The following is a 13,409-nucleotide window of genomic DNA, read 5'->3' on the forward strand; positions in this document are numbered from 1 at the left end:
AAAACATTTAAGGATGTTGTGGCTAAAATCGATTCAGAGAAACCTCAAATAGTAAATATATGCAAATTACTCCATAATACACTTCCAAATAAGTTCTCCCCTGACATAGCAGCAGACCTGATGATGAGAAATGTGTAAAGCGCAACAAATACCCTGGGATGACTAGGTGCTGCCTTTGATAAATACTGGTCAGAGCAGAACAATGGGGTGGAATTATACTGTAAACAGCCATGTTTTTAGGCCCTTTCTAAATTTAAGGAGATTGGATTCTTTCTTCAACAAGGTGGGCAAGGAGATCCCTAGGCTGTCAGTTGTAGCCGAGAAACTCTTTCCGCCCCATCTAACCTTGTTAACTCTAGGGGCAATTAAAATACCCAGTTCAGCAGATCTAAGGGATCTAGCTGGAATGTATGGTTTAAGAACTTTCTTCATTTGTGTTGGCCCCATATTGTTAAGAGATTTGTAAGCAATACATAATGATTTAAATGTAATACTCTTCGCCACAGGTAGCCAGTGGAGCTGGACCAGGGCTGTGGAGACGGAGTCAAATTTAGGAATGCCCAACCGTATTCTTACTGCTGCATTCTGGGCCGTTTGGAGTTTATTAATGCTACTCCTCGGAGCACGGGAGAAGAGGGTGTTACAATAGTCCAGTCTTGAGGAGATCAACACTGACACCACTGTCTTCCTTAAATCCAAGGGTATAGTAGGAAGGATTTTCTTCAATATTTTCATGATCAAAAAGCAAGCAGAGGTGACCGAATTAATTTGTGCCTCGAAGGACAACATGGTATTAAAAATTACACCTAGGTTTTTAGCCTTGTGTATTGGGTTAGGCAAGGGGCCAAGTTGAATAGGCCACCAACTGTCTGTCCAAAAAGATGGATTCTTCCCCAGCAGCAAGACTTGAGTCTTGGAGGAGTTCAGTTTCAGACAGTTGTCTGTCATCCATTTTGCTATATTGCTCATACAGTCACGGAACCTTGATGCAGTCTGGCTGCCGGAGCTGCTCATCGAGACGACAATCTGAGTGTCGTCCACGTATGATAGGATGGCAAAGCCATAACTTCTTACCAAGAGGAGTAACCTAGAGGTTAAATAACGAAGAGCCCTGGGGGGACCCAACACGGCATCGTGAAAGGAGGTGATGCAATGTTCCCCAAAGGAACTTCCTGAGATCACTCTGACAGAAAGGAAACTAGTAGGGACAGCTCCTTGCCCTTGATACCGATGGAACTTAACTGGTCCTGAAGCAGCCCATGATCAACAGTATTAAAGGCTGCTGACGGGTCCAGAGGATCAGAGCTGCGTTCTCCCCGCTGTTTAAAATCTGTCTGAGCTCCTCCGTAGCAGTGATGAGAGCCAACTCTGTGCTGTGTTGAGCCAGAAATCCAAACTGGGAAGAATCCAGGATGGCATTATCATTGATGAAGACTGATAATTCAGTGTTTATCACCCTTTCAATTACTTTTACAGGAAAAGGGAGTCTTGAAATCGATCTATAGTTGAGGGGCACCTTAGCATCCAAGTTAGGTTTCTTTAACAAAGGAAGTATTGATGCTTTCTTCCACTCTATAGGAAAGTGCCCTGTGGTGAAAACTGAATTAAAAATTGTTAATAGATGGAATGGCTATAATTTGTGGAGAAATTTGAAGAATTTTTGGAGGGCATGGGTCAGAAGGGGAGACCGATTTCGTAGCAGCAATAAGTTTAGTGGTTTGTTCCACTGTTAAAGTGGTAAAGGAAGAAAAGATATGAGGGGTTGAATCAGAAAGATCCTGCATATTAACAGGAAAGGTTGATAGAGATTGTATGAGTTCTGCTGATGTTTGAACTGAGTGATTGTCCTGTTGTCCAAATAAGTCAACAGACTGACATACTTTATGCTGAAAAGATTCTGCTAGTGAATTGCAGAAATCTTGGCTAATACTAATTTCAGGCGCGGTTGGCAACTTTGCTAGTTTCTTTACTGTATCAAACAGGGCTTTGAGACATCTATTTCCAGTTCTAATTTACTTACAAAAGTATCGAGTTTTCTCCCTGAGAATACGTTTTTTATAAGTTTGAAGGACGGTCTTATAATACGTTTGAGTGATTAGGTTATCTTCGGGTCGCCACTTCCTCTCAAGTTTGCGACATACTTGCTTCTGGGCTCTTAAGGTGTCATTAAACCAGGGTTCTGATGGTGTTCTTCTTGATCGATGACAATGTTTAGGGGATGCTAATTGTGTCAAGGCTGAGTCAAGCCAGGAGTGGTATTGAGCGGTGGCTTGATCGTGATCAGTAGATAGGTAGATTTTTTAGCAAAGTCGGGTTTGGAGAGCTAGCCTCCAATTTCTTCCAAAGGTGACTAACATAGAATTCTCTGGGTGCTTTAGGACGCTTTTTATACAGCAATTGGATGTTGAATAGGACAGCCTTATGGTCAGACCAGGCCATAGGCAGAGTTCCTGTCCAGCTTAGCGAGTGAATTTTCAGTAAAAAATCCATCTAAGCAGTGTGCTAACGTGTGGGTTGAATCCAACACAAGTTGTCTCACCTCTACGCTATCCTTTTGATCCAGAAGAACAATAAGAAAATCACCTTCCGGCTCCTCACCCACGCACACAAAGCCCTACACAACCAAGGCCCAGGATACCTCAACAGCCGCCTCAACTTCTACGCTCCCAAACGCCAGCCCTCGCCGCCGTCCCCCGCATCCGAAGAGCCACCACAGGAGGAAGGTCCTTCTCCTACCTGGCCGCCAAGACTTGGAACTCCCTTCCGACCCACCTCCGCCTGACCCAAGACCACCTCGCCTTCAGGAAGCAGCTCAAGACCTGGCTGTTCGCGCAGTAGCGGACCCCCTCCCCCCAGCGCCTTGAGACCCTCCGGGTGAGTAGTGCGCTATATAAATGCTTTGATTGATTGATTGATTTGTGTCGAGGTCAGCACATTTTTCCAAATGGAAATTAAAGTCCCCTAACACCGTAAAATTGGGGTGGTTGGCTTTATGCGCTAAGTAGGTACCTAAGTTGTCTAAAAAAGTAATCTTGGATTTAGGTGGACGATAGAATACAATTCCGTTAAATGAGTGTTGGCCATAAAGTTCAGTTTTAAAAATCACAGTCCTTGTTGTCCGTATTCACTTGAATATAAGATTGACGCTGGATTTAAGGATAAAAGGGCAATGCCCCCGCCTTTCTTCCCCTCCTGGTTTAGTTTATGGATTTTATACCCTATAGGTAAGGTTAACAGTAGGTCCCGGTCTGAGGAGGCGTCTCTCCATGTCTCAGTAAGAAAGGCTATTTCTATCAGATTACTCTCCATGAATTCCCGAAATGCAACCGCGTTCTTGATTAGCGACCTCACATTGATAAGGGTGCATGATAAACCTCTATGGTGCGCCTTAAAAGTATTGTGGGTCTGTGTGACTATTGGAGTATGTTGAATGCTCAGCCCGCAGTTTGTGCACCAAATTCCACTTTGAGCTAAACAAGGGTCAGTGGATAATCCGGGGCATATTTTACCTGCCTACTGTTGACTGATAAGAGCGTCTCGGCTGTAATAGATTCTAGGACTTGGATCTGAGGTAGCTGGCCCAAAACCGGCAGCATGACCCGTGCAAAGTGCGTTCCGGGCGCCGACGTGCGTAGACGGGCTAGCCTTTGACATGCCTTTGACGTGCCTTTGGTGTGCCAGCGGCGAGCCCGCTGCGCGCCTGTGTTTCGCCCATCTTAAATAAACACCAGCAGGCAGGAAAGGCTATACCATCACCTCCCAAAAGATGGCGGTCAGCCGGTAGTGAGTCAAGCGCTAATCTAGCAGCCCGCTCTCTCCGCAACAAACGGGAAAAACCCGGCGGCGGACCAGAGAGCCATATCCGCAGTGAATAGAGTACAGCTAACACTGCTACGGTAAGTGCAGGAATGCAGTTTAACAATGAAGAAATGGCAGTGAAAGTTTTAACTGTTAAAGTATCTTCCAAATAGCTTTGAGCGCGAACACAATAGGATCCCAGTGAATAGTTTCCCTCCAAAACAAATAAAATCAAAGGCTGACACAAGCTGTGCTGAGCTTACATTATATGCAAAGTACTCTATAATCAGTTAGCGAAGGAGTTCACCCCCTCTTCATATCAACAAACCTAGATACAGATAAAATGAATTCATGAAATCTTTCAAATAAAAAAAAAACAATTTTTGTACAAATTACTTTATTCTTTGGGTGGAAAGAGAACTTTTGTGCCACCTCTACAGAATTGACTTGTTCTGTAAAAACATTGGCCGTAGAAGGTTGCGTCACAGAGATAATGATGCAGAACAAACAAAAAGAACATGGTTAAGATCCTGGATCCCCACATCACACATGTGGCAGTTTTCCCCTGTTTTCCCGGAGAAGGACCAATTTGCCGTTAGGTCATTTAACGGAAAAGATTAATTAAAAATAATGTCCTAAAATGGCGAGAACCATGATCCAAATTCCAGTCCAGGTACTTCTGGACTACCATAGGCCAGCTAGATAAGGTTATCGCCTCCACCCTTTTCCTTATTGTACAATACATAAGATCTCTTTGGTAACTGATAATGCTACTGGTACCTTTTAATTGATTTTTGAATTCTAGGGGAGAGAGGGAGATCACAACCTCTTCCTGTAGATCAAAATAACTTGGTGCCAAGGTAAAATCTCCCTTGAGAGAAAGAGTATTTGCACAGGTCTGAGACAAATATTTCATGATTCATGAATCCCCTTGCGGAATCCTTTCAAATACAAATCTACAACTACATCTACGTTTAAACCACCAACAAAATAATGATGTTCTGGTGTAAGGTACTATTATCTTCCATGTAATGAAAGCAAATATTTTCATTCAAATGGTGATTTTGTTTTTTCTCTTTAGAATACGTAACATAGGTATAATGGCTCACATTGATGCTGGAAAAACCACAACCACAGAGCGAATGCTTTATTATTCTGGATATACAAGAGCGATGGGAGGTAAGTGCACAATTTTCTTTATTTAATGAGCCTTTGTGTCATAATCTTTTGACCTAAAAAACAGATATCATTCAGTAAGACCTACTTACAGCACCCTGACATGCACAGAACTCAACCTGTAACATTCTGCATATACCATTTTCTATTATCAGATTGCCAGTGCCATTTCGAATTGGAAACCAAAAGAAGGATCCAATACCCAATTTTTCTGTTCTGCTAAGATGGCCTCTACCTCTTTGTGGTGATTTTGCCCCCTCCATTCTTTCCTGTTATGTACCCCATGCACATTTGATGTTGGGGTCTATACCTGGAGGGGTGAAAGTGGTGTGCCTTTATAGTTTGTACTTTTCATCTAGAGGCGGCAGCAGAAACTTTGAGATGCATCGAATCTCCCCTGAGACTTTGTTTGGGAGTACCACACTCATGCACAGAAGGAGCAATGGCAACATAACATACAGGCTACCCCTTAAAGTGAGACAGTGAGACACTGGCCGAGATCTTGGGGGATGGGAGAGATGGAGGGGTTGATGGGAAGGACGGGTGCCATTTGTTTGCGCAGTCAGTAGACGGCATGTGTTCAGGAATAAAGGACCACCACAGTCATCCACGACCACAACAAGGTGCTTATGTCTAGAGAAGGGCTTCTAGGAATGGATAAATGCCAGAAAGAGGTTTCCTTCCCCTGACAGTGACTCCCACAACATAGGGGTTGTGTTAGACCAGGCAACGCAATCCTCGGCGAGGTCTAAGTCCACATTGCAGCCTTGCAGCTCCTCTGAACAAACGCATTGCCGCTGATTGCGTGCAGCATCCTCAACGCTGGACTTCTCATCCCAAGCTGCATCAGCGGAATCCTTGATAACAATGCTAGCCCTCGCATCGCAACCTCACCGCATCTCAGAACCGACACATCGCTTCGGCTGCATAACACGTCTTTAATGTAGATGCTCGCAATGCTCCGCAAACCAGGATTTAAGGTACTTAGTTCAGGTGGCCTAACTGGGCCCCGGTAGTCGGCCCGCACTCCATCGCAGTTGGCCTGAACTTGTGACTTTGTCTCGGTCCCGCGTGACCAGATATCCACAGTTGATGCTTTGTACTTTTTGGCGCTATTTTAAAACCTTTTAAATGCTATATCTCTGGTATCTAATTGGATTTTTGTAATTTTGGTCTTGTTTTATTTATTAAAGAAAGTTATATTTTTCTAACTTGGTGTGGGATCCATTTTGTGACGCGTTTTCACTTTAATACTGTTTGAAATGATGCAGAAATACTTGACACATTGCCTTTTAAGTTAAGCCTGACTGCTCTGTGCCAAGCTACCAGAGGGTTGAGCACAGATTAATTTAGGGTTTGCTTGTGCCCTACCCTTACAAGGATTGTGGTTGCTGCTTGACCAGGGGTCACACCCCAGCCAACCAACACCACAATTTCTCACAGTTGGTATAACCTACACCAGTTCACACATCAATATTCTACCCCATCTTAGGGCCCTGAAAAGCTCCCCTCAAATTTATCAGCTGTCTGGCAGCATTATGAGCTGTGACCCTGGAGGCCGCCCTGCAGTCATTCTATAACAGAAAAGATCTGCTCAGTGGTGCCTAGTGTTCTGGTAGTAGATGACTCCTGTCTGAGGAGAAATGCAAGGGGGCATTTTTATCCAGCGAGTTGTAGCTTTGAAAGTGGGAATAATGCAGGTGCGGCTTGATGAAGAAAGTCTGTCAAAAAGCTACACAATTGCTACTGTTCGCAGTTTCAGTGCTGGGCCCTAGAACTAATAGGGATGATGAACACTATAAAGCTGTAGTACAAAGGGTATAGAAAAGGCTGCCGGGGTCCAGTGATTGAATAATAAGTGTGCAACAAAAAAGAGTGAGAATGAGATTAGAGAGCAATATTTGGACACATTCGTGTGGGAACCGCTACTAAACTACAAGAGATATCCTCCTTTCAACACTACACCACCAAAGTGAAAATAGAAGTGCTGGAAAATGGAAGAAGTGGGACAAATTTAAGTGTTTTGTGTTTCAAGCTGATATTTCGCCCACATGACTGCATAGTGGGAGTGCTGCATCATTTGGTGGGATGAGGAGGATGGGTGTGATTATGCATGGTCCTGGAAGGTATGAAGACTACTTGTGAAACAGAGGAGTGGTGCTGATGTGACTGGGATAACTTTGAACGTAGTGGGGCAGTCACAGGTCTAGAGGGATTAGATCCTACATGAAGCGTACAGAAGAAGGTAATGCAGACAGTTGAAGATAGACTGTTGTTCTTTCCTCAGTGCTGGCACCCTGGCACAAAAACGAGCATCAGTGGAGGTCAAGACCTAAATCAGTCTGAGCTCACAGCTTCAGTGGATCTCCCAATCCAGTGATTTTTGGAATACCAGAGGAAAAGATATGCCTTTGCACAGGTGGACTCATCCAGGATGAAAAGGGTGACTTTCTACGTATAGCAATGTGCGTTTCCTTGTGGGGGGTTATTCTGGGGTAGTGGGTTGGATACTGTGATCGGGAAATTCAGCATAGAGGTTGCTACCTGGGAGAGAGGTGTCAGAGACATGGTGTAGGCTGGTCCTCCTAATATGTTTATTATTTTAGTATGATGTCTTTACACATTACTTTTCCACGTTCTCTGCATCTTGGGGCTGCAAGGTTGTAACTGAAGGGCTGTTCTATGCCAAATTTGCGTTGTTATAACTGTTGCCATATTATGTTTATTTGGATTAGAATTGAGAATGACAGCAGTGTGGCTGTTGTGTTCTATGTTCTTGTGATATGCCAATACAAAAAATGGATCTAAAAAATCAAATACATTTTTAGCTGCTGTTTTTGCTGACCTATATTGACTTATTAATTGGCGTGTCTTTCCCTACTTAAATCCACTGCATAAGTTAACTTATTCTAATGTGGATTTTTTGTAATCAATAATCTTTTATGCGTGGCTAATATTTCAGCCATTGGCTAACGGGCAGCCAGTAAATCCAATAAAATTCTGTTTGTTGTCCAGGCTTTTTATAAACGTCTGTAGGGAATAAATTGCCTACCCATTATGAGGCTGTGTAAAGAGTTAGACCTGGGAGTGGGCAAGTCAGACGTTAATGAATGTAGAACGTACTCTCGAGGTGGGTAAGTCTCCAACTATAGGACAACAGTAATTTTTATATAAGCAATAGAATTTAATGAGATCTTATTTGACGGTTAATTATATCCTTCGATCCAATATCTAATATATATTGCACCAGCAACTTCTTTCCAGCTGGTCTGGAATTATATAACAAGATATTTGTCGGGCATCAAGATACTTGGATAGGGATGGTGGTACTTAGGATAAAAGAGTCATTAAGTTGCACTCTCAGAATACCCACAAAAAGGGTGTCACAAGGTGGGAGGGCGGCATGAAGCCTGAATGTTTTGGCCCACCCACTTAATAGTTATTGTACATGCATGTCATTTTAAAAACTTTTTTTTAACTTCTATTAATTGATCAAATTTGAGATCGAGCTAGAGTGGGTATGTTAATCTAGGAACGCATCCCAATTTAGAGTTCTATGGTGCTTTCTTATTCGTTCTAACTGATTAATTGTAAGTTTTTTTTGCTTTTTATTCTGTTCATAATGCGGAGTGATGCTTATAGAATTAATAATTGTTACTATTTGTAATGATTTTAGTTAATCGAACAAACAAAGTATTCCCTATTTAAAGGAAAGAAAGTACCGTTGTCTATGCAAAAATCGATACAAATGTTGACATTCTCCATAGCAGCAGGTTTCATTCCAGAAAATTATTTGCACAGAACTACTTTAGGTCTAGAAGTAATGAAAACCATACGTAGATGCAGCATCTTTATTTAATAGACACAAAACAATTAATTCCTATGAAATTTTCTCCAGTGTACCAAATCAAATGGAATAGTAACTTTCATTGCATCAGCACCATTCTAAAATACCAATGTACAAATTAAAGCAATCAGTGGCATAACCTCGAGCATGACATATATTCGTATTTCAAGCTAAAAATAAACATAAAGTTGTTTACTCATCCGCTCTTTTGTCAGATCTTTGTGTCTCATATACAAACAAAATAGCGGTACAAGATTGATACATGGGAGGGCTATAGTAGCCCTGTGGAAAGTCTTATGATCACAGTGTTCTATACCCGCCCATTTTGTTTCCACACAATACGCACTGTGATCGCCCTAGTTACAGCATTACATAATGATAACACTGCCTGACTGCGCTCCTTGGTAGTTGCCCGTCATCATATAATTCCCAAAACTTTCCTCCTCCTTGTAGCATAGTCACCCTATCTCAAACACCCCAGGAGTGCTTTGGAACATTGAATAACTTTGTTGTTAAAGCTCATGCTTATTCCGCTTCTACTACCAGGTCCTTCAAGTGGTATGATCTCTGTGGTGTCCAGCACTCTTCTTGTCGTACAAAACATTTGATGGTACGTGTAAAAACATAGCTGCCATCTTTGATTGAAATCGTCTCCTTAAACCTCCTCCTATTTGCATATTTGGAAAGGTTTGCAACTCGCTAAAAAAAGGGCTTGCAATGTAGTAAAAATCCCCTTTGTGGTTGTAAATTGCAAGGTTTATGACTGGAAACTTTTTTAGGACTGATGTGCAGTATGTTGGATTTACTCAAAGGTTAGTGTCCCATGCCCACATTGTCTGCTTCTGTTAGGGATTAATACTTACATTGCCGTAACCTAGCAATATCTTTTGTGGAACATTGAAACTAATAGCACATCTATAGGTGATTGTATATTTATAGTGATTCATAGTAATTTTAAATGTATTGTGAAAACTCCTCTCTAGAGCTAGCTTAATCACTGAAGGCGAGCTCTTCTAGTTGTTGGCCCGTCATTTTGTTGCTCACTTGTCTTCATAGTGAGATCTTTTTGGGATTTACAGCTGGATGCAAATACTTTTATTATCAAACATCTAGTTCATAGTCATACGATGAAAGCTTCATCATACATCTATCAGAGCAAGAGTTCATCCATTGCAGCTTGAATGGACTATGCTCACATACATTTATGATGCCTGGTGCTTATTCTGCACTAGGGATATTGCTGACTTCTCTGTGGTCACAAAGTGGGTCCAGTCCAAGAGGCAGGCACAGAATATTAATTCATTGTATGAAAACGTAGAATGCTCTCTTTCTCAGCCCAAGTGCATCTTATCTTAGAAGGTGGTAGAAATGTGGTGATCTCTGCAGCTCTTATTATGTTCACCTCCCTACAATTGTTGCTAATAGGCATAAGATAAATAAAATGTAATTTGCCCTGATGGAAATGTAATATGTTCTGTTGTATGCAGATGTTGATGATGGGGACACAGTGACTGATTTTATGACACAGGAGCGAGAGCGTGGTATTACTATACAGTCTGCTGCTGTTACCTTTGATTGGAATGGTTACAGAATAAATCTAATTGACACGCCAGGTAAGTGCCAAACATCACAATCTTCACCTTGCGATGTTTAACAAAATTTCAAAAAGAATGTCTTTAAGATGTCCAAGGGATACCTGATATGGGTGAAAGGGCATAGAATGGTCAATGAGAGTATGGTAGTAAATTGGTACACAAAGTGATATTTGGAGATCATGGAAAGGTGGTAGTGATATAGTCTTGAAACAATATATACCCAGAATTCTGAAGTTGCTAATCTATTTCCTATAAATGTGCTTTGTCAGTTCTGCTCTCTTATCAGCTTATCTTTCCTTGTCCGTGTATTTAATGAAATGCTCTTGATTGTAGAATGTGGCGCTACCATACTCTTTTGTAAGTAGCACAAAACCAAAGGTTTTCAACCTTAAATTGCTCAACACTTTAGGCATCGTATTTGTCAGTACATGGATATTTTTATGGCCAGTTGTCATAAGGAACACCCTTTCGAAAAATTCACATGCTTATAGGCATGCCTGTTTGCAGGGGGTCTGAGAAACTTGTGATAAGTCATAGCATTTAAACTTTTTCTTTTTCCAAATTATAGAAAACATTTTCAAACTAAATGAGAATTATAAGTATAGTACCTGCCATTTCTTAGAATGTATCACTTCACCAAACCCATAATTGGCAGTATAAAAAGCTTTGTTCACACCCAGATCCATTGTGAAGGTAATAACCCTGTACGTTCCACACGCCAAGTATCCCAGTTTTCAGCACTTCTTGCTATCCTCTTGCCCTTCAATTAGATTACCGATCACATTGCATTTTTATTGTTTATCACATCTTCTGAAATCTAGTTGTAATACTGCATGAAATTACTGTAAATTTCTACTTAGGTCATGTGGACTTCACAGTGGAGGTTGAACGTTCCCTGAGAATACTTGATGGCGCGGTAGCTGTGTTCGATGCTTCAGCAGGTGTAGAGGTATGGAGCCATAACCACAGAGATGTGATGTGTCTTATAGCTTTATTTATTATTTCTTAGACTGTATGCTTTTTGCTGTTTATTTGTATAGTTTATTTGATTAACGGTTGAGAGAATTTCCATGGAGGTCTCTCTCATTGCTCTAATGATTAAAATTATTAGCTGTGAGAGCTTTCGTAACTCCAGTCACTCTGATATAAATAATCTTAAACCATTTCAGTTTTAGCTAACTTTTCAGAATGTAATATTACATATGAATACGTTTTCAACGAAGAAAACAAATGCACGGTCTCTCTGGTACTATTTGATTTAAGTCGGTGAAACTAAGAATGATGCCTATGCATTTGAATGTTAGATACATATTAGTAATGGATTCATCTGAAGGTTTATCAGGACAGAAAGAAGAAATATCATTTTTATATGGGGTTGGAGTTTAAGTGAGTATGTATCCAATAAAGGTCAGGCTTGGTATCCAGCCTCTTTGGATGACTTTAAAAAAGAAGGTATAAAGTAAGGTACCCTTCTTAGATTTAATCCAACGTTGGGAACAGCTTCCTCCTAGAAGTATATTTCGTTCCGAAATTAGTGCCATCAAAATAGAAAGGGTGTACCCTGCTGTCTATTATTTGAAATAGATGTATTGATTTTGCTACCAGTTATCTGGACTCATCTGTATAGCTAGTTGGTGGTGCTAGGAATGTCACCAGTTACTTCTCCATTCATCCACAGCATTGAAACCAAGAGGAACAGTAAAGCAGACCTTGTGACAAAAGCAGACCGATATTTCTATAACTTTCGCACAGCTAAGGACCATTTCTCCTAGTGTTAACTCATTGTAAGTGTAATAGATGTTAGATCCTATTTTGTTATTTTTTCAGGCACAAACTCTGACAGTATGGAGGCAAGCTGATAAGCACTACCTACCACGGATCTGTTTCTTGAACAAGATGGACAAAGCTGGTGCAAGGTATAGATTTTCTGAGCAATTTCGTAAAACGTTGGTTCCTGGAAATAATAACGATTGTAACATATTCTCTATTTGCACACTCTGCTAGATTTCTGTGTATGCTCGTATGGATATGGGTGTTTTCCTCAAATACACAAACACATTGTTTTGAGAGCTGGACTACAGCTATGTATAAAAGTTTGGAATTTTAACCATCTTTAGATCTGTTTGCCAGCTGCTACTTGGAACATTGCTCATGTTGTATTCATAATTGTTTGTACTTTTAGTTTCTTCCTTGTTTTCCATTTCTGTATGTGTTTTAACAACGTAATTATTTTTTTAGTGCAATTTATAAGAAATTGCAACCTATTCAATGTTCATTGCGTTAATACATTTTAACAAATGATGTACTGTATGTCCCCTCCGCTAATTTGATTTAATTTATTGATCCTTGCTGACTCAATTCACATATTAATTTTCCAGAAAATCTCCTGCTACTATAGTTCAGGGGACCTCAGCCTCCTTATAAATAGCCTGCTGAGGACATTGGTTTGTATTCTGTCATTCCAAGATCAGAGAGAGAAGTTCAGGCAGGAAGTTTCTCTACGTTCTAGAATCAAGTTTTCTGGAAAGGGAGACAGAGTCTCATGAGATATATGCGAGATCCATATTTGATAGAGCCAAATATAAATATAGGATACAGGGATCTCATTGAGTTGGGCATCTGCTTTATTACTTAATATGTGACTTTTTTCTCCTCTCTAGTTTTTCCTACTCTGTTGAAAGCATCAAGCAAAAATTGAAGGTTAAGCCTTTACTTTTGCAGGTAATGTAAAACATATGTCAAGCATTTCAGTAGGTCTTAACTTATTTTACTGCATTTTAGTTTGGTGTGTTTTTTGCCTTCGGGGCTGCACACATTATTATAAGTATTTGCTCATATTCGCAGTTGCTTCATAATGCTTAAAATAAAAGGAATGGTAGGTTATCCAGACAAAAGTGTGGTAAAGGAATGGTATGTAATCCAAACAAAAGAGTGGGTTTGGGTAAAAAAAAAACTGACAACAGATAGTATGTAGTCTTGAAAGCATGATGTCT

The 13,409-nt window shown here is 40.8% G+C and overlaps 1 protein-coding gene across 1 annotated transcript in view; it reads left to right on the forward strand.

Annotated features, from left to right (window-relative positions):
- The window catches only part of GFM2 (GTP dependent ribosome recycling factor mitochondrial 2), a 316,398-nt gene that overhangs the window by 83,967 nt on the left and 219,022 nt on the right, over positions 1 to 13,409 (forward strand). The window contains exons 5-9 of the mRNA XM_078675255.1: positions 4,880 to 4,977; positions 10,309 to 10,434; positions 11,277 to 11,365; positions 12,244 to 12,332; positions 13,077 to 13,137. Of these exons, the coding sequence (XP_078531381.1) occupies positions 4,880 to 4,977; positions 10,309 to 10,434; positions 11,277 to 11,365; positions 12,244 to 12,332; positions 13,077 to 13,137 (463 nt within the window). The remainder of the gene's footprint in view (positions 1 to 4,879; positions 4,978 to 10,308; positions 10,435 to 11,276; positions 11,366 to 12,243; positions 12,333 to 13,076; positions 13,138 to 13,409) is intronic.

Source organism: Lissotriton helveticus, chromosome 2_1 (genome assembly GCF_964261635.1).
Source record: "Lissotriton helveticus chromosome 2_1, aLisHel1.1, whole genome shotgun sequence".
NCBI lineage: Eukaryota > Metazoa > Chordata > Amphibia > Caudata > Salamandridae > Lissotriton > Lissotriton helveticus.